Below are 15,777 nucleotides of genomic sequence, written 5' to 3' on the forward strand. Positions count from 1 at the left end.
CACCCTTAGCAGTGAGATATCTTCCAGGACGAGTTCCTGTGGCAAATGTGGGGACAGTGTTCAGTATAAAGGCCCCCCGCCGCTGTTGGCACAGAAACCCAGAGGGCTGTACAGCCCTGAAACAATCAGTCCCCCTTGCCCCTGTGCTTACTCACCATTTTGGGGCTCCTGTGGGTTACGTGCGCTCGCTTTGAGACAAGCAAATTATGCTACTGTGTAGCTTGTGCTTGCCCTCCTTAAGTACAGGGGAATCATTGCTCTGTCTAGTGTGAACAATGCTGCCTCTCTTAAGTGTTGCATTTTACCTTTACAGATGCAACCCTGAGATCTCAGATACCTATCACATCACCGGCCAAGAGGCTGCAAAGAATCAGCAAAAGATCACATAGAAGCAAAGAAGACCTGCTGCATGAAGTAATGCAGCAGTCACTTAACGAGAATCGAAAAGTGCAGGAGTGGAGGGAGAGAGAAAGGAGAATCTACCAGCAGAATGAGGAGCACTGGCAAAAAGGCGCGATGCTCTGGCAGCAAAGCACGGATTGGCTGATAAGCATCATGGAGTGCCAAAAAGACTCTATCCAGGTGCTCGTAGCCATGCAGGTGGAGCACTAGTGTGCCTGCTCCCCCCGCAGCCCTTGTCCCAAAACTCTTTCCCTTGTGCCCCCATGTCACCTCCAATCCACTTTCCCCAATATCTGGGTTCTTACCATCAACAGCTGTCTCCAGCGCCTGTAGCTTCAGCACCCCACCCTGAAAACTACGACCCTTACTCACTGCACTCAACCCCGATCACCATGCAGCATTTTCATCCTGAAGTGCAGCAGTCATTGCACAGCACTCCAGACAGGAAGGCTGAATATGATAACAGGGCATACACAAACCTGTGATTGTATTGTTTCCCACCCCAACCCCTTGCCCTTTCTGTTTCCCAAGCAGTTGTGTTTCTTTTTAATAAATGAATTTCCTTTTCAATAAATGGATTCTTTTGGCTGTGAAAACATTCTTTATTATTGCATAAAGTAAAAGATACCTTAGCTCAGGAAAGCAACAGGCACTGCAAGTCAGCGTAGCAAACACAGGTTCCTACAAACATTGGAATCACTGCACTTCACTGCTGTGCAGGGCACCAGACATTACTGGTGGCTTTCAGACTCAAATTGCTCTCTCAAGGCATCCCTAATCCTTGCAGCCCCACTTTGGGCCCCTTTAATAGCCCTGCTCTCTGGCGGTTCAAATTCAGCCTCTAAGTGTTGAACCTCCAAGTTCCATACCGGAGTGAATCTTTCACCCTTCTCTTCACAAATGTTATGGAGGAAACAGCACATAGATATAACTGCGGGGATGGTGTCATTGGCCAAATCCATCTTCCCATAGAGAGAGTATCAGTGGCCCTTTAAACAGCCAAAAGCACACTCCACAGTCATTCTGCACCAGCTCAGCCTGTTGTTGAACCGCTCCTTGCTGCTGTCAAGGCTCCCTGTGTAGGGTTTCATGAGGCATGGCATTAAAGAGTAATGGGGTCTCCAAGGATCACAATGGGCATTTCAACTTCCCCTACAGTGATCTTCTGATCTGGGAAAAAAGTCCCCGCTTGCAGCTTCCTGAACAGGCCAGTGTTTCAAAAGATGGGTGCGTCATGCACCTTTCTGGGCTAGCCTGCATTAATATCAATCAAACGCCCACAGTGATCCATAAGTGCCTGGAGAACTATAGAGAAATACCCCTTCCGATCCATGTACTCGGAGGCTAGGTGGGCTGGTGTCAGAATTGGAATACGTGTTCCATCTATCGCCCCTCTGCAATTAGGGAAACCCATTTGTGCCAAGCCAGCCACAATGTCGAGCATGTTACCCAGAGTCAAGGTTCTTCTGAGCAGGATGTGATTAATGGCCCTACAAACTTGCATCAACACGATTCCAGCAGTCGACTTTGTCTCTCCAAACTGGTTAGTGACTGATCGGTAGCTGTTTGGAGATGCCAGCTTCCAGACTGCAATAGCCACCTACTTCTCCACCAGCAGGGCAGCTCTCAAACTCGTGTCCTTGCACCGCAGGGTGGGGGTGAGGCTCAGCACACAGTCCCACGAAAGTGGCTTTTCTCATCCGAAAGTTCTGCAGCCACTGCTCATCATCCCAGAGTTGCAGGACAACATGATCCCACCATTCAGTGCTTGTTTCCCAAGCCCAAAAGTGGTGTTCCATGGTGGTGAGCATGTCTGTGAATGCCACAAGCAATTTTGTGTTGTATGCATTATGTGACTTGATATCATCGTCAGAGTTCTCACTGTCAGTTTGGATGTTAAGGAGCATCTCAACTGCCAAACATGACATGCTGGCGAGACTCGTCAGCATATTCCTCCATAGTCCGGGTTCCGTTCGCGCAGACCAAAAAGGGAAGGCAGAGCGCGCAGCACAAAAAACATCGAAAGATGGTGCCAAATGTGGACGGATACAGAGGGATTGCTGGGATGCGAAGAGCTGCATCACGAGGCATTGGGACAGGACCCAGAATGCCCCATACCCTCTTCCCACAAGCTGCAGCGCCAGAATGGGAAGAGGTGCTCTGTGGGATAGCTGCCCATAATGCACTGCTCCCAATGCCACTGCAAGTGCTGCAAATGTGGCTACGCCAGTGCACTTGAAGCTGTCAGTGTGGACAGACTGCAGCGCTTTCCCATGGTGCTCTACGAAAGCTGGTTTAACGCAAAGTGCTCTACAACTGCAAGTGTAGCCATGCCCGTAGAGTGAACACGTAGAGGGAGAGCAAGCAGGACTCTGGAATGTGAGCTGCACTGGCAATGGGAAAGTGAGCATGAGTTTGGGCTGCACTGCCTGTGGGAGCAAGCAAGACTCCATGAGAGTTTTCTGGGATCTATTGTCCCTCATGTATCATAAATACATTTGTCAGTGAAATTCTAGTTGCCAAAGAATCCAGCCTGGCTGTGACATGCTTTTAACACTGACAGGTAGAACAATTATCTCTAATGCCTGAACTTGAGCCAGCCCCATTGAGAAGTGACTGAGAGGGAATAAATAGGAAATGCATTATGTTATTTTCACAGCCACTTTTCTGACTATAACTCCATTATCAGAAAAATCATTTGCACCTATTGGCGAGATAAACAGGAGTGAAGGTCTCCTTCCTCTCCTTATGTTAGGCTGAGAAGTGGCACTAAATTATTCTGATTGTAGAAAGATTGTTCCAGTAAAATAGAATGTGAAGCTCCAAGGGACGTGTTGAGAACAGAGGCTTTACACTATTTAAAAAGGCAAGAGACAAAACCCCTTGCCAAACTCCTTCACTCTTTATTACCAGCAGCTGCAATGCTGCATGTGTCCGGCTGCCTTGTAAGTGCCAAGAGAAGTAATGGAGGTGGGATAGCATGTGAGCAGATAAAATAGATGGTAGCTTCCCCTCAGCAGCAAGTTTAATTATTTGCACTATTGTAGGCTCAAGGAAAAAAGTTATACATATTGAGAAATGATTCGCCCAGCTTCCTGCAGCGGACAGATTATGAAAAATATTTATTCTTGCTGGTTCATGATGAAATGAGGTCTTTAAATATTCTGATCCCGTGCATGTCTTTGAATGGGGGAAGAAAAGGCAGAAGGAGTCTCCTAGAAAAGTAAGAGTGCAAGAGCTTGCAGGGAACAAAGTAGCATTCATTTCTCTGCATGAAATAAGATGCCTTCAAGAAGCGAACCAAATCAAACATTAAACCAAAGAAAACCCCTTCTTTTAAAGTATCCCTTCTGAAATGTCCCAGAACATCCTGTCTTCCTCCTTTCTGTATAGGGACTGGAGCACACAGTCTTCATTTCACGTTTTACACAGTACTTAGTACATTGTCAGTGCTTAAGAAATACAGAATGATATATATTTTCAAAGATGGTAAGTGATTGTGGGTGTCCCAGATTTTTGGGTGACCAGCCTGAGATACTTTAAAGGAGCCTGATTTTCCAAAGTAGAGTGCCAAACCCTCAGAAAATCAGAATCTTCTGTGGTGTCTCACTGTGCGTGGCACCCAAAATCATCAACTACTGTTAAAGGTGTAGAACAATAAATAAATACCACTACTGCTATCATGCACTATATGGGTGCAGACCACAGGTCATGTGATGTATCCAATCTACACATATCCCTTGGATGTGTCATTATCTAAACCACAATTTGAGGTTACAACGATTCACTCAAAAATGCTAGTTATTCCTGCATGACAAAATCCTGCAGTTCTCAGTCACTCTTGGCTCAGGTAAGTTTCCCACCGAAGTCAATGCTACTTTCATCTGAGCGAGGGCTCAGTTCTGAAGTGTGGAGCAACCTCAACTTCTGTTAACTTCAGCACTTACAAGAACAGGTCCTAAGCAAGAAGTGGCGGGATTTAGGTGGGACATGATAAAGCCCCAGTGGCCTGAATACTGGATGGTGATTAGGAAAGTGCATGCTGCACCTTCTGAACAGATTAGAAGCCAGTCCTGAACACACTCCTAATGCATATGCATCACTACAGCTGCCTCTGATTGCTGAAGGCAGAATGTCTTTGGGTACTGCTCCTGGCACAATGCACTTCTCTATCTCCCTTCTTGTTTTTACTTTGGCTACTAAAGCCACAATATAGCCCTTCCTCTCTGTATTATAAAGCACTGGCTGATCAATGCATTAATGTAAATACATTATACTAGGTTACAACCACAACGTAAACTAGTCAAGCTTCATTTTTCATAGAGTTCCGTTTGTGGGTGCGTGAAGAGAGCATTCCGATCTCACGCCTGGGTACTCAACGCTGCACAAAATGGGCATTTGCATGTCTGTGTGCCAATCTAAGCCTCCAAACGGGAGATTTGGATGACCTGCCAGTAGTGGGGTTTGAAAACCAAGTTTGGAAAAGATTGTGGGAGAAAAAAAGAGACTTTAGGACTTGCCTCACAAGGAGAATTCCTAATTGGAGCTGGAAACACAGCGCTGGTCACGATGATTGTTTCTGCCACTGGGACCTTACTGGTGCTCAGCAAGAGTGCAGAGCCTAGATAAAACACAAAAGAGAAGAGCAGACATGCTGTTGCCACTAATCTCTGAAGCAAGATTTGTAAAAGGCTCATCAGAACATTCCTGTAAGAACCTTACCTAGTCTGGTTCCAATTGTGTTAACTGGTCCCTGTTTCAGGGGGATAATATATGACAAAAGGCATTTTTCAATTTAGTTTGGATGCAGTCAATACAGCTTCACATACCCTAGGGCCCTATTCAGGAAACATATTGAAGTGATCTGTCTACCTTCTTCATACACTTTATTTTTCTGCTTATGTGTAATTTAGGATTCATTTTCCTTGCTAGATCCACAACAAAATGCATTTGTTAAAAAATTTAATTTTAAGTGACTCTTTGTGCTGGTGAAAAATACCAGATTAATAGCAATGCAGTTGGAGCTCTGTCTGTTCCTTTAGGCTAAACATCTAATAAGGACTGCAGGAGGAATTGGAAACACAGATATTTTCTTGCAGAGGGCACAGGGAGTGGAGGAAAATGCAAAGGGAAATTCTTTGCTCTCTCTGCGCAGAGCTAGAGAGGGCTGAAGCTGTGGGAATGATCAATGGGTCCAAAATGCTGACCATACAGCGGTTGCAAACTTCCATACAAGCTTTGCTCCCCCTGCCTTGCGTCTGCAGTACCTACAAAAGAGAGGAGATTAGGTTGCACTGAACCCTGCCTGCATGGTGTGGGCCCGGTGCCAAACGTATTTGTGGGCCCCCCAGGGGGGCAAAGGAGCATGGCTTGGGGAGGTTGGTCCCCAGAGCAAGGGGCCAGCCAGGGGCATTGGGGCTTGGCATGGTGGGGCTGGGCCCTCTCCACCCAGCCCAGTGCAAGGGCACTGTATACAAACCAGCAGTTGCCAGACACACACTGGCCCACCCAGCCCTGTGCTGCCAGTGTGCCCTTTCCTCTAGGGGCTGGGCCCATGCCATGCCACACAGCCCACTCAACTCCCTATGCCCAGCGTCCCCCGGAGCTGCTGTGCTCAGCAGCCCACTACACAGACCCTTCACCGCAAATGCACAGCAGCCTGCACACCATCACCACCCCTGCCCAGCACCCGCCCCCCCACAGCTGCACCACTACTGCCCAATACACTTCCCCACAGCCCAGTATCACAACTACACAGCACCTCACTCAGACCCCCCCACTGGCCAGCACCCCCCCACACAGCTGCACCACTACTGCTCAGTGCACTTCCCCACAGCCCCCCCACTACAACTACACAGCACCCCACTCTAGGGTGACCAGATGTCCCGATTTTATAGGGACAGTCCTGATATTTGGGTTTTTTTTTTTATGGGCTCCTATTGCCCCCCACTCCCTATCCTGATTTTGCTCCCCACCTCCAGAGACCCCTTCCTCACACCCTGCCCCCTGGCCACAATCATCGGCTCTGCTGGAAGGTGATGGCATCTGCCAGGCTGAGCAGACAGCACGGCCAGGGCCAGTCCAGTGCCAGGGCAGGGAATCACTCTGGCCTCTTGGGAGTAGCACAGTTAGCCAGGACAAGGTCTGCCCCCGCCTTGGCCAGACTCCCTCAGGACCCAGCTGCCTGGAGATAGGATGACCATACATCCCCTTTTGGCTGGGACAGTTCCCTTTTTAAGCTCTGTCCCAGCCATCCTGACTTTTTTGACAAAAACAGGCATTTATCCCATTTGCTCTTGCCAACTGATCACTTGTCAAGAACAAACAAATGCCCAATTTACCAAAAAAGTCTGGTGTACCCCTCTAGCAGAGCATGGGGGAACATGTTGGCAGCGGAGGGGGTAGCGACACAAGGTGTCAGGTAGGAGGGCTTGGGGGGTCAGCCCCAGGTAGAATGGAGCTTCGGGGTGGGTTAGGGGCTAGCCCCAGCCCCTGGCAGTGATGTGGGTAGGGTGTCAGCCCCAGCTCCTGGCAGTGGTGTGGGGAGCTGGGGTGGGGGAGGGGTCAGCTCCAGTCCTGGCAGCAGCATGCAGAGCTCGGGGAGGGGAGAAGGGGTTGGAGAGAAGGGGGAGAGCCCCTGGCCACAGCACCGGGAGCTTGAGGAGGGGAGAAGGGGTTGGAGAGAGGCGGGACAGCCCCTGGCCGCAGCACGGGGAGCTCGGGGAGGGCAGAAGGGGTCGGGGAGAGGGGGGACAGCCCCTGGCAGTGGCATGCGGAGCTTGTGGAGGGGAAAAGGGGTCGGGTGGGGAACAGCCCCGTCCTGCCTCGGAGAGGAGAGAAGGGGTTGGAGAGAGAGGGAGGGAACAGCCCCTGGCTGCAGCACGGGGAGCTTGGGGAAGAGGGGTCAGCCCCTGGCAGCGTGGAGCCGGGGGCAGGGCCAGCAGCCCCAGCCAGGCGGCATAGGGCTCCAGCTCTCTCAGCCCCAGATGGCCAGAGAGCAGAGAGGAGCCTGCGATTGGCCTATGATCTATCAGGAGAGAGCAGAACGGTGGGCAGGGGCGGGGGCGGAGAAGAGCTGGCGGGGCCTTGGAGTGCAGCCCAAGCAGAGCGGGCTGGGTCAGGCCGGGGCCCCTTTGGAGCCTGGGCCCGGCACCATGGTGCCAATGGTGCCATTGTAAATCCATTACTGGTATTATTTAACTCTGAACAGCGTTTTTGAGATAGTGTGTATGGCAGATGCTACTTTGTATGATTTCCTTTAGTAGCTCTGCATATAAACAATAAATGTCTCCTCTGATTTATACTATTGTATGAGGGAAAATGTTCATGGGGGCAGGTAGTTTGTATGCCACATTTCAGCCTGGTGATAGTTCAATGCCCAGAGTATAAACCAATGAATACTGTGGATTTATGAAAGCAAAGTTGAAATTGTGGGGGGGAGTGCAGGGAAGCAGAGACAGGATTAAGAGAAAGTAAAGAAGGAATTGTGGAAGGGTGAAGGATCTGGCTGGCTTGGCAGAGTGGAGGGAGGAAGATGTGAAGAGGATAAAAAGTAATGAGGACTTATCTGAAGTAAAGCACAGAAGCCTGGGCACCAATCTCCAGTGACAAGACAGACAGGACAATGACAGCACTAATGGTCTTATGCTCAGAGTGTTTAAGGTGGAAAGATAAGTTTTGTTTCACTGAAAGCTGAATATAAAGGACTTATGAAAACAAGGTAAGTGCAAATCCTGTGTTCTGCATTGAAAAAACCTTCCCCTCTGCCTTTAGCATACCCCCCCTTCACACCTACCCATTTTGTTACCTGCATTCATTCCCTGTATCTACTGGTATTCCCTCATACCTTCTAGCGAAGGGAAGTGGCTGTACTCCAGGTTTCCGATCTGCCACGGAAAAGTGAGAGAGGCGGGGGAGCTCTGTGTCCAGCCGCAGTCCCCTTCTTCAAACGAACAGTAAAAGCCAGGGGGGAGCTTTTCTGCAAGAAAGAAAGTCCAAAAAACACAGAAGAGCAGATGAGTAGATTCCTGGGCACAGGCAGAAGGAAAGCAATGAATGTTCTCCCAGGGTTATTTTGGAGCAGACTGACTCTTCCCATCTCCATGTGGCCATTTGCTGTTGCCTATCATGCCATGGATGACAAGGTGAGGGGGGAAAAAGGTAACAACACTTCAAGGTGTGACTGTTGGCTGAAAGAGAGGGGCAAATCCCTGCATATGTGACATTGGGGGGTTTCCTATTTACTTGATCTCTGCGGCTTCTAGGATCTAATTTACTCAAGGTTACAAATCAAGAGATGATTTCCCTAATTTCTGGCCCCCAAAACTCCACCTGGGCAGGGAAAATCCTCATCAGTAAAGCACTCTTACCACCCCCACCCCTTTTACAGAGGTCAGTGCAGTCCAGTGGCTCAGACGCACCCTTGAGAGTCTGAAGACCCCGGTTCTAGTATCAGCTTGGCCCCTTATTCTGCTTTGACCTCAGGCAAGTCATTGCACTTCTCTGTGCCTCAGTGCTCACATTTGTGAAAGGGGAATAGTAATACCTCTCTGCCTTGGGAACACACTTGAGGATGGAATATGAACATTTTGTCTGAAACCCTATTTGCAGTTTTGAAGCTCACTCTTTCATTTTGTTACTGGCTTGGGTTTTTTAACGGGGTTCTGCGTTGTAAGTCCTAATGTTTTATTAGTCACTGGCTTCCTGTCTCTGTGTTCTGGTCTACACTACAGAGTTAGAGCGATGCAAGGTAGCTTAAGTTGAACTAACTATGGTAGTATCTATACTTAAATTTCATTCCCACCGCTGTATCTGCCCCAGTATGCCGACCTAATAATTCCACCTCCATGAGCGGCGTAGAATCAAGGTCAATGTAGTCAGGTCAATGCAGTGTCAGTGTAGACACTGCCTTGCTTAAGTCAACTGTTATTGGCTTTCAGGAGCTGTCCACAATGCCCCACATTGATACTACAATTGGTACAAGCACCCCTGGTGAGGGCAGACAGTCCCTTAGCCCATGCCTTGTGAGTCCGAGTCAGTTGGCACCGGCCATCCATGGGTGTCTAATTGCAGGTATTCAAGATGTTAAACTACACACACACACACACACACACACGTAAAGCAGAGTAATAACCCCTTTTAGCAGGAGTGAGAGTGAATAGCAACTATACTTCAAAACAACACTGGGGTTACACAGAGTAGTTTTATCAGCAGCACAGAATGACTAGATTAGTTGAGTGATTGAATTAGCTGCTGACAGACAAGTTGTTATAACTCAAGCTGTTGCATCTCCACTACCTTAGTTCAGCCCAGGTCCCGGATAAGCCAGCTAGCTCAATCTCAAAGCACCACTTTATGTAGCCAATTAGTTTATTTTATCATCCATTATCATTGCAAAGCTTTGAGATCTGGGACCTCTGTCTTGGGTTGTTCCCTTACCATTCACACTGGGACCATTAGGTCTGAAACTACAAGTTGAGATTTTTGTGTGTGGAGACGAATTAGAGGTAATACTCAAGTTACAACTCCAGCTAATTGTGCTGGGAAGACACACCCACAGACACTGAATGCGGAGCAAGGAGTCACAGGGAAGTAATTTGGTAAAGGTCACTGGCAGTGTCATTAACTGTTGCAAGAGAAATACAGGATCCTGAACACATATCTTGGCAAGAAAGTGAAAGAAGGATGGATTCTCCATTATGTTGTTTGAAAATGTGATTTCAATATAGCTCACATAATCCTGCTAGTGACTGAGGAGCTGTGAAGGGCAATTTTTTTTAAAAAAAAAGTGAAGGCAGTGGTGACTGACAGCCATGAAACCAAAACTACCTATCTTCTCATGTGTATTTATTTAAAGTATGTATGGCCCTCATCACTGCAGTATCTGAGCTCCACAAGATTTAATAAAATGCTTCCCTCCTCCACTTCTTTATTTGCAGGAGTAGTTTAAAAGATCATTTCCTCACTCCAGTCCCACAGTTTTCTGTTTATTCAAGAAGTATCATCTTGTCAAAAAACTGTACAAGAGGCCTATCATTCAAGATGCTGAGCACTGTCAATGCCCATTCACTCCATAAGGATCACAGGACACTCAGCTCCTCACAGGATTAGGCCCTAAACTTCTCTGCTCTCCCAAAGTGCCTCACTGCTGCCATAGATAGGTTAAAAGGGTAATTCAGAGTCCATGGCCTATTCAGTTCCTGTTCTCACTGCAGGAGGCCAGTTAGTCACTGCTGTGATGACTGTATCTGTGATGTGAACATCTGAGTTTTTAGGAAGGAACTGGACTGAGAATTACCAACTCATTCCACTTAGGCCACCAACAGTCATCGTATGTCCATGGCTTTCACAGGTTCAGAGCTAGCCCTAGCAGTCCCTCTTGAACTACGGTGGAAGTGAAAAACGTCCTTATCCCATAGCCATCTTATCTACCATAAACCAAACCTTTAAAAGCACATTTAAATATTTGCCTTTTAAAGTCTCCAAATTTGTGCAGCCTTTCCTACACTCTCTAGGCTAAGAAGACAGAAGCTTCACTGTGTTTTACCCATCTATAGAACTTGATTATTTCATCATCTCAGCCTCAGGCTGGGATCTGAATAAAATGACAGAACCAGGTGTGCCCTGAATTCCTATTGTAACAGCTCAGTGTAGTGTCTGATTGAATGCATTTTCCTGTCTGGGATGCTGTAAACAAGCCCAAGCAGTGGGGAAGACATCTAAGCAACAAACTGCCTGCAGGCTAGAAAAAGCTGTAGTTCAGCTCATTGTGATGTATAATAGAAATAGAGATGTATAATAAAAACTATTACTACCACAGTGTCTCTCTTTCCTCCTCCTCAAATATGTCATTATGAATTGCTGAATGTCCTGCACTCTAGATGCGCTGCATTCCCAACTACTATTGTTTAATGCTTTGTATATGTAGAAAAGCAATGGAACCCATTTATTGCCATTCCAAGGAAAGCTTTCAGGACAGAGCCACTCTAAACACATTACCACACAGCAGGCTCTCATGAGCATTATCCAGATTAGTGAGGGCTCTGTGCACTGCACAGAGGGGGAAAAAAAACAACTTTCTGGATTGAAAAGGCAATATCCACATACTCCGTGCACGTTTCTGAACTTCTTAGCTTGGCAAAACTCACATTAACTTCAGCGAGAGTTCAGCCTGATTAAGGAGAGTAGGAGTTTTATGAGGGTTGGTGAAACCTATTGTGTTTGATAGTATTAGAGACAGGCAAACCTCAAAAGGTTCAAACCTCAGTGGGTATGTCTACACTGCAACGTAAGCTTGAGCTTAAACTCGGGCGCAAACCTAACCCCCCTTGTTTCTACACTGAAATTGTGCTAACTCAGGGCTTGGTCCCAGTGTCTCAGGATCTGCAGGGTTCAAGCATGAGTCAAGCTAGGACCCAGGGTTCCAGCCCTATTGCTTTGCAGTGTCCGTTGACTCATGTCCTGGGAGTCCACCAGAAGTATCTCACAATTTCACGGACTGACTTCCTTAGTTCTCTCTGTGACGGGTTGAATCACAGAAACCCCCTTGGGAACTGCCAACTGATGAGCCAAGATTACTTCTGCCTCTGCTTTCCCTGCTAGCTCGAGACTCCAGCACCCTGTCTTGCTGAGCCAGATGCCAATCTGAGCCTAATACAGTAATAAAATGGAATACAGATAAAATCTCACCCTCAGAGATGTTTCAATAAGTTTCTTTCACAGACTGGATGCCTTCCTAGTCTGGGCACAATCCTTTCTTCGGGTACAGCCCTTGTTCCAGCTCAGGTGGTAGCTAGGGATTTCTCATTATGGCTCCCCTTTGTTCTGTTCCACCCTCTTATATATCTTTTGCATAAGGCAGGAATCCTTTGTCTCTCTGGGTTCCCACCCCCTTCTTCTCAATGGAAAAGCACCAGGTTAAAGATGGAGTCCAGTTCAGGTGACATGATCACATGTCACTGTAAGACTTCATTACTCACTTGCCAGCACACATATATACAGGAAGCCTTACAAGTAAAACAGACACATCTACAGACAATTGTCCTGGTTATTAGGAGCCATCAAGTTCCCAAACCACCATTAATGGCCCACACTTTGCATAACTACAATAGGCCTCAGAGTTATATTTTATATTTCTAGTTTCAGATACAAGAGTGATACATCTATACAAATAGAATGACCACACTCAGTAGATTATAAGTTTTGTAATGATACTTCACACGAGACCTTTTGCATGAAGCATATTCCAGTTGCATTATATTCATACTCATCATATGATTTTATGAAAATATGCTAGACTGCAATGTCACACTCTCTATCCCAACAATCTCCAATTGACAACTGAAAACAGAAGCCACCCCCTTTGGCATGGCGGGGGGTATCGTAGGCCAGAGGATGCCAAGTCTTCCCAAACAGCTAGGCGTGACCCCACTCATGCGCCATCCCAAGGCCAAAGCCTATCTTCCCCCATGACCCCATCCCAGACTGCTCCTCTTTCCAATCTTTTCTCAGATTCTCCCCCGAAGTGGGTAGGGGTTGGGGCTAGGGGGAGGCCACCCAGCTGGCCCGGGCTGGGACTGGCCAGTGCTCTGGCTGGACAGCCTGGCCAGGATGGCCTGGGACTCAGGACAGCTGGGGTGGGGCTCCTCTGGCTGCGAGGCAGAGAAGGAGGGCAGGGCCAGGGGCTAGCCTCCCTGCATGGGGGATTCATGCACCACACCATGTCCCTCGGCATACAGCTGCAGCTCACCACCGGAGAACCTCCTAGGTTTGCAATGGAGACCAGACTGAACAAGCCTTTTGCAAAGCATACTGCTTCATGGTCTTGGGCACACAGCCATATTTTGGTGAATCTCTGGTGCAAGGCCAATAAAACTGTGGCCTTCAGCAAAAGCACCAGGAATGATCATGCGTACCAGCAGATACCTAAAAAGCTGGCAGCTTTGCAGTTTTTCCAGACTGGTGACTAGTGCAGGGAGCATATTAAGAACCTTAAAAGCGAGTACCAGACAACCAGGCACAAGAACCACATCTCGGGCAACTCGCCAACATCATGCTCATATGATGAGGAGTTTGACCAGGTGCTAGGCACTGTGCCCAACCATGTTTCATGATGACCTGCTCAGTCGGGATGGTGCTGGGCTAGCCCCTGAATCCAGCTAGGTCACTGATGGGAGCCAGCAGCAGGCTCCAGTGAGGAATATGAAGTGACTCTGTTCATGAAACCAGTCCCAGAGGAGGTTGTGGATAAGGTTCAAAAGAAAATTCTAGGTCCCTACTTGGAAGAGCTGTGTGACCCCATCCCATCTTGAAGAACACTGCTGGTGAGCCTGCAGCAAACCCAGTAGAGACAGAAGCTGCTCCAGTGCCCGGTAACTTTCTGACTCCAATATAGTTTATTATTACAGTAATGGGAGAGGTTTCTGCTCTAAGAAACACTGCAAAAGTTAGGAGAAGCCCCAGCTACAAGCATGTATCCACCAAAGGCAGAATATATCATGCCGCCTTGGCACCCCCTTCCCTCACCTCCTCTCCACCACATAGAGTTCAAAACGGAACCTGGGAATCTGAAACATTAAAAAACAGCTTTAAAGAGTATTTTCACTGCAGAGTCACAGATGTTTGCGAGGGTTATTCATGTTTTCCAGGGTCATTCATGTTTTCCTTGCAGTAGTAAGAGCTTGAAATTGGCAGCTTTGTAATCACTCCACAGTCTGTGGAGCAGCCTGGAAACAGTGAACTCAGTGTGTGCCTTTGGGAAACAGTTTTCTATTTCTAAATCTAGTCCATTTCAGTTAGAGGTAGTCCATGCAGTCTGTGGGTCACAAAATCACTTCTCCCAAGTGTAAGTGAGGTATCTGTTTTTGTCCAGAACTGTGCCAGGTGTGAAGAGGAGGAAAGCTAGAGAGTTCTGAGTGTTTGCACGCAGCAATAACAGGCTAAGCCATGTGGAAGCTAACAGAGCATCCTGTTAATTCCCTCGTGGAATCTGACACAAACATGGTTGCTGATAGTTGCAAATTTTTCCTGAAGCTGGAACTCCAGATAGTCAGTCACACTGTAGGGAAGGGCATTTTTCCAGGCCCTTCTGTACAGCTGACTAGCCTACTCCACCCACAGGCCCCAAAATGTGAAAGGCCAGAAATGATGGAAAAAGCCTTTTGCAGCAAGGACACTATTCTGCCCCTTAGTATGCCAAGTAGTTATGCAATTTTAATAAAACCAAAAAGAGGTTGTAATTTTAAACATAGCACATTGTCTCTGCACTTTTTTAATTGCACTTAACCAGATGCGTCCAGAGAGAATATGTGGACTGAAGCATCCTCATCACAATATATGGCGATTCAGTTTTGAAATGTAACATTTTATGTCCTTGAGATTCCACAAGAATTAATTCTGTGCTCTTCCATATTGCTACTTTAGAAAATAACCTTTTTTTGTTTGTCCTATTTCAGGCCCCTCAATTTTACTTCCTGCTGTTAATCTAGAACTCAGTCCCTGGCCCAACATATCTTCCCAGATCATTCCAAAAGGAAGCGTTTCTGTGATGAAGTTATGGTCGGTGTCCATGAGGGGTCTCACCAGTGGTCCTGTACCAGAAACAGAGGGATACACGACTGGAATGAGGCCAAGCTGAGAGGCAGCAGGGCAGGCTGAGGCTAGCCGCCTAGGTGGAGGACAGGGGTTCAGAGAGGGAGCAGGTCCTTGAAAACCAGTTTCTGGAACAGGAACTGTGGCTAAGGTAGGAGGACAGATCTCAATAGAGAGACCTATTTCAGCAACTCATCTCCATCACGGCTGCAAGAGCACCAGCTCCTGCTGTCTCCCAAGCAGCACGGCCTGATCCCCCTGTAGCATATCCTCAGGCATGCAGTAGCTTGAACAACTCCATGTCCAGGTGGTCCATGCTTTCTGGCCCCATAAGTGGCTGGACAGGGCAACTAAACCCCATGCAGCTTCCTTCTTGAATCTTTTTCCTGTGGATACCTCCACTCCCCTTTCCCAGTACCAAGTACAGGAAAATGGGGAAAGAAGGGAAAGAGAACAGGGGACCAGGGCACATGTAGTGATAGGGGGGTTGGGCTGGATTTGCATTGCTCCCAACATTTTTTTTTAAATGTTCTTCTGGTACTTGATTTTGGGTGTTGTAAAGGAGGCTGGCCTATCCAGCACCCAGTGACTGTTGTACTGTTTTAATACCTGTTTACAAATAAAGCCTTTTAGGTCATCAAGAAATGTTATTGCTATCACTCATCACTTGATACAATCATGAGTTGAGATAATAAAGCTAAAAACATGAGCAGGAGCAATTCTGCAGTAGCAAGCAAACATTATATCATAACTGGTGGAGATAATATCTCTATTTGCCCAGGTACA

At 47.5% G+C, this 15,777-nt stretch overlaps 1 protein-coding gene across 1 annotated transcript in view; it reads right to left on the reverse strand.

The window, feature by feature from the left end:
* Nucleotides 1-15,777, reverse strand: part of ALK (ALK receptor tyrosine kinase) — a 635,008-nt gene that overhangs the window by 143,640 nt on the left and 475,591 nt on the right. The window contains exons 7-8 of the mRNA XM_075064275.1: nucleotides 8,249-8,380; nucleotides 4,923-5,023 (exon numbers count right to left, since the gene is read on the reverse strand). Coding sequence (XP_074920376.1) covers nucleotides 4,923-5,023; nucleotides 8,249-8,380 — 233 coding nt within the window. The remainder of the gene's footprint in view (nucleotides 1-4,922; nucleotides 5,024-8,248; nucleotides 8,381-15,777) is intronic.

This window comes from Chelonoidis abingdonii, chromosome 3 (genome assembly GCF_003597395.2).
Source record: "Chelonoidis abingdonii isolate Lonesome George chromosome 3, CheloAbing_2.0, whole genome shotgun sequence".
NCBI classification, from domain to species: domain Eukaryota; kingdom Metazoa; phylum Chordata; order Testudines; family Testudinidae; genus Chelonoidis; species Chelonoidis abingdonii.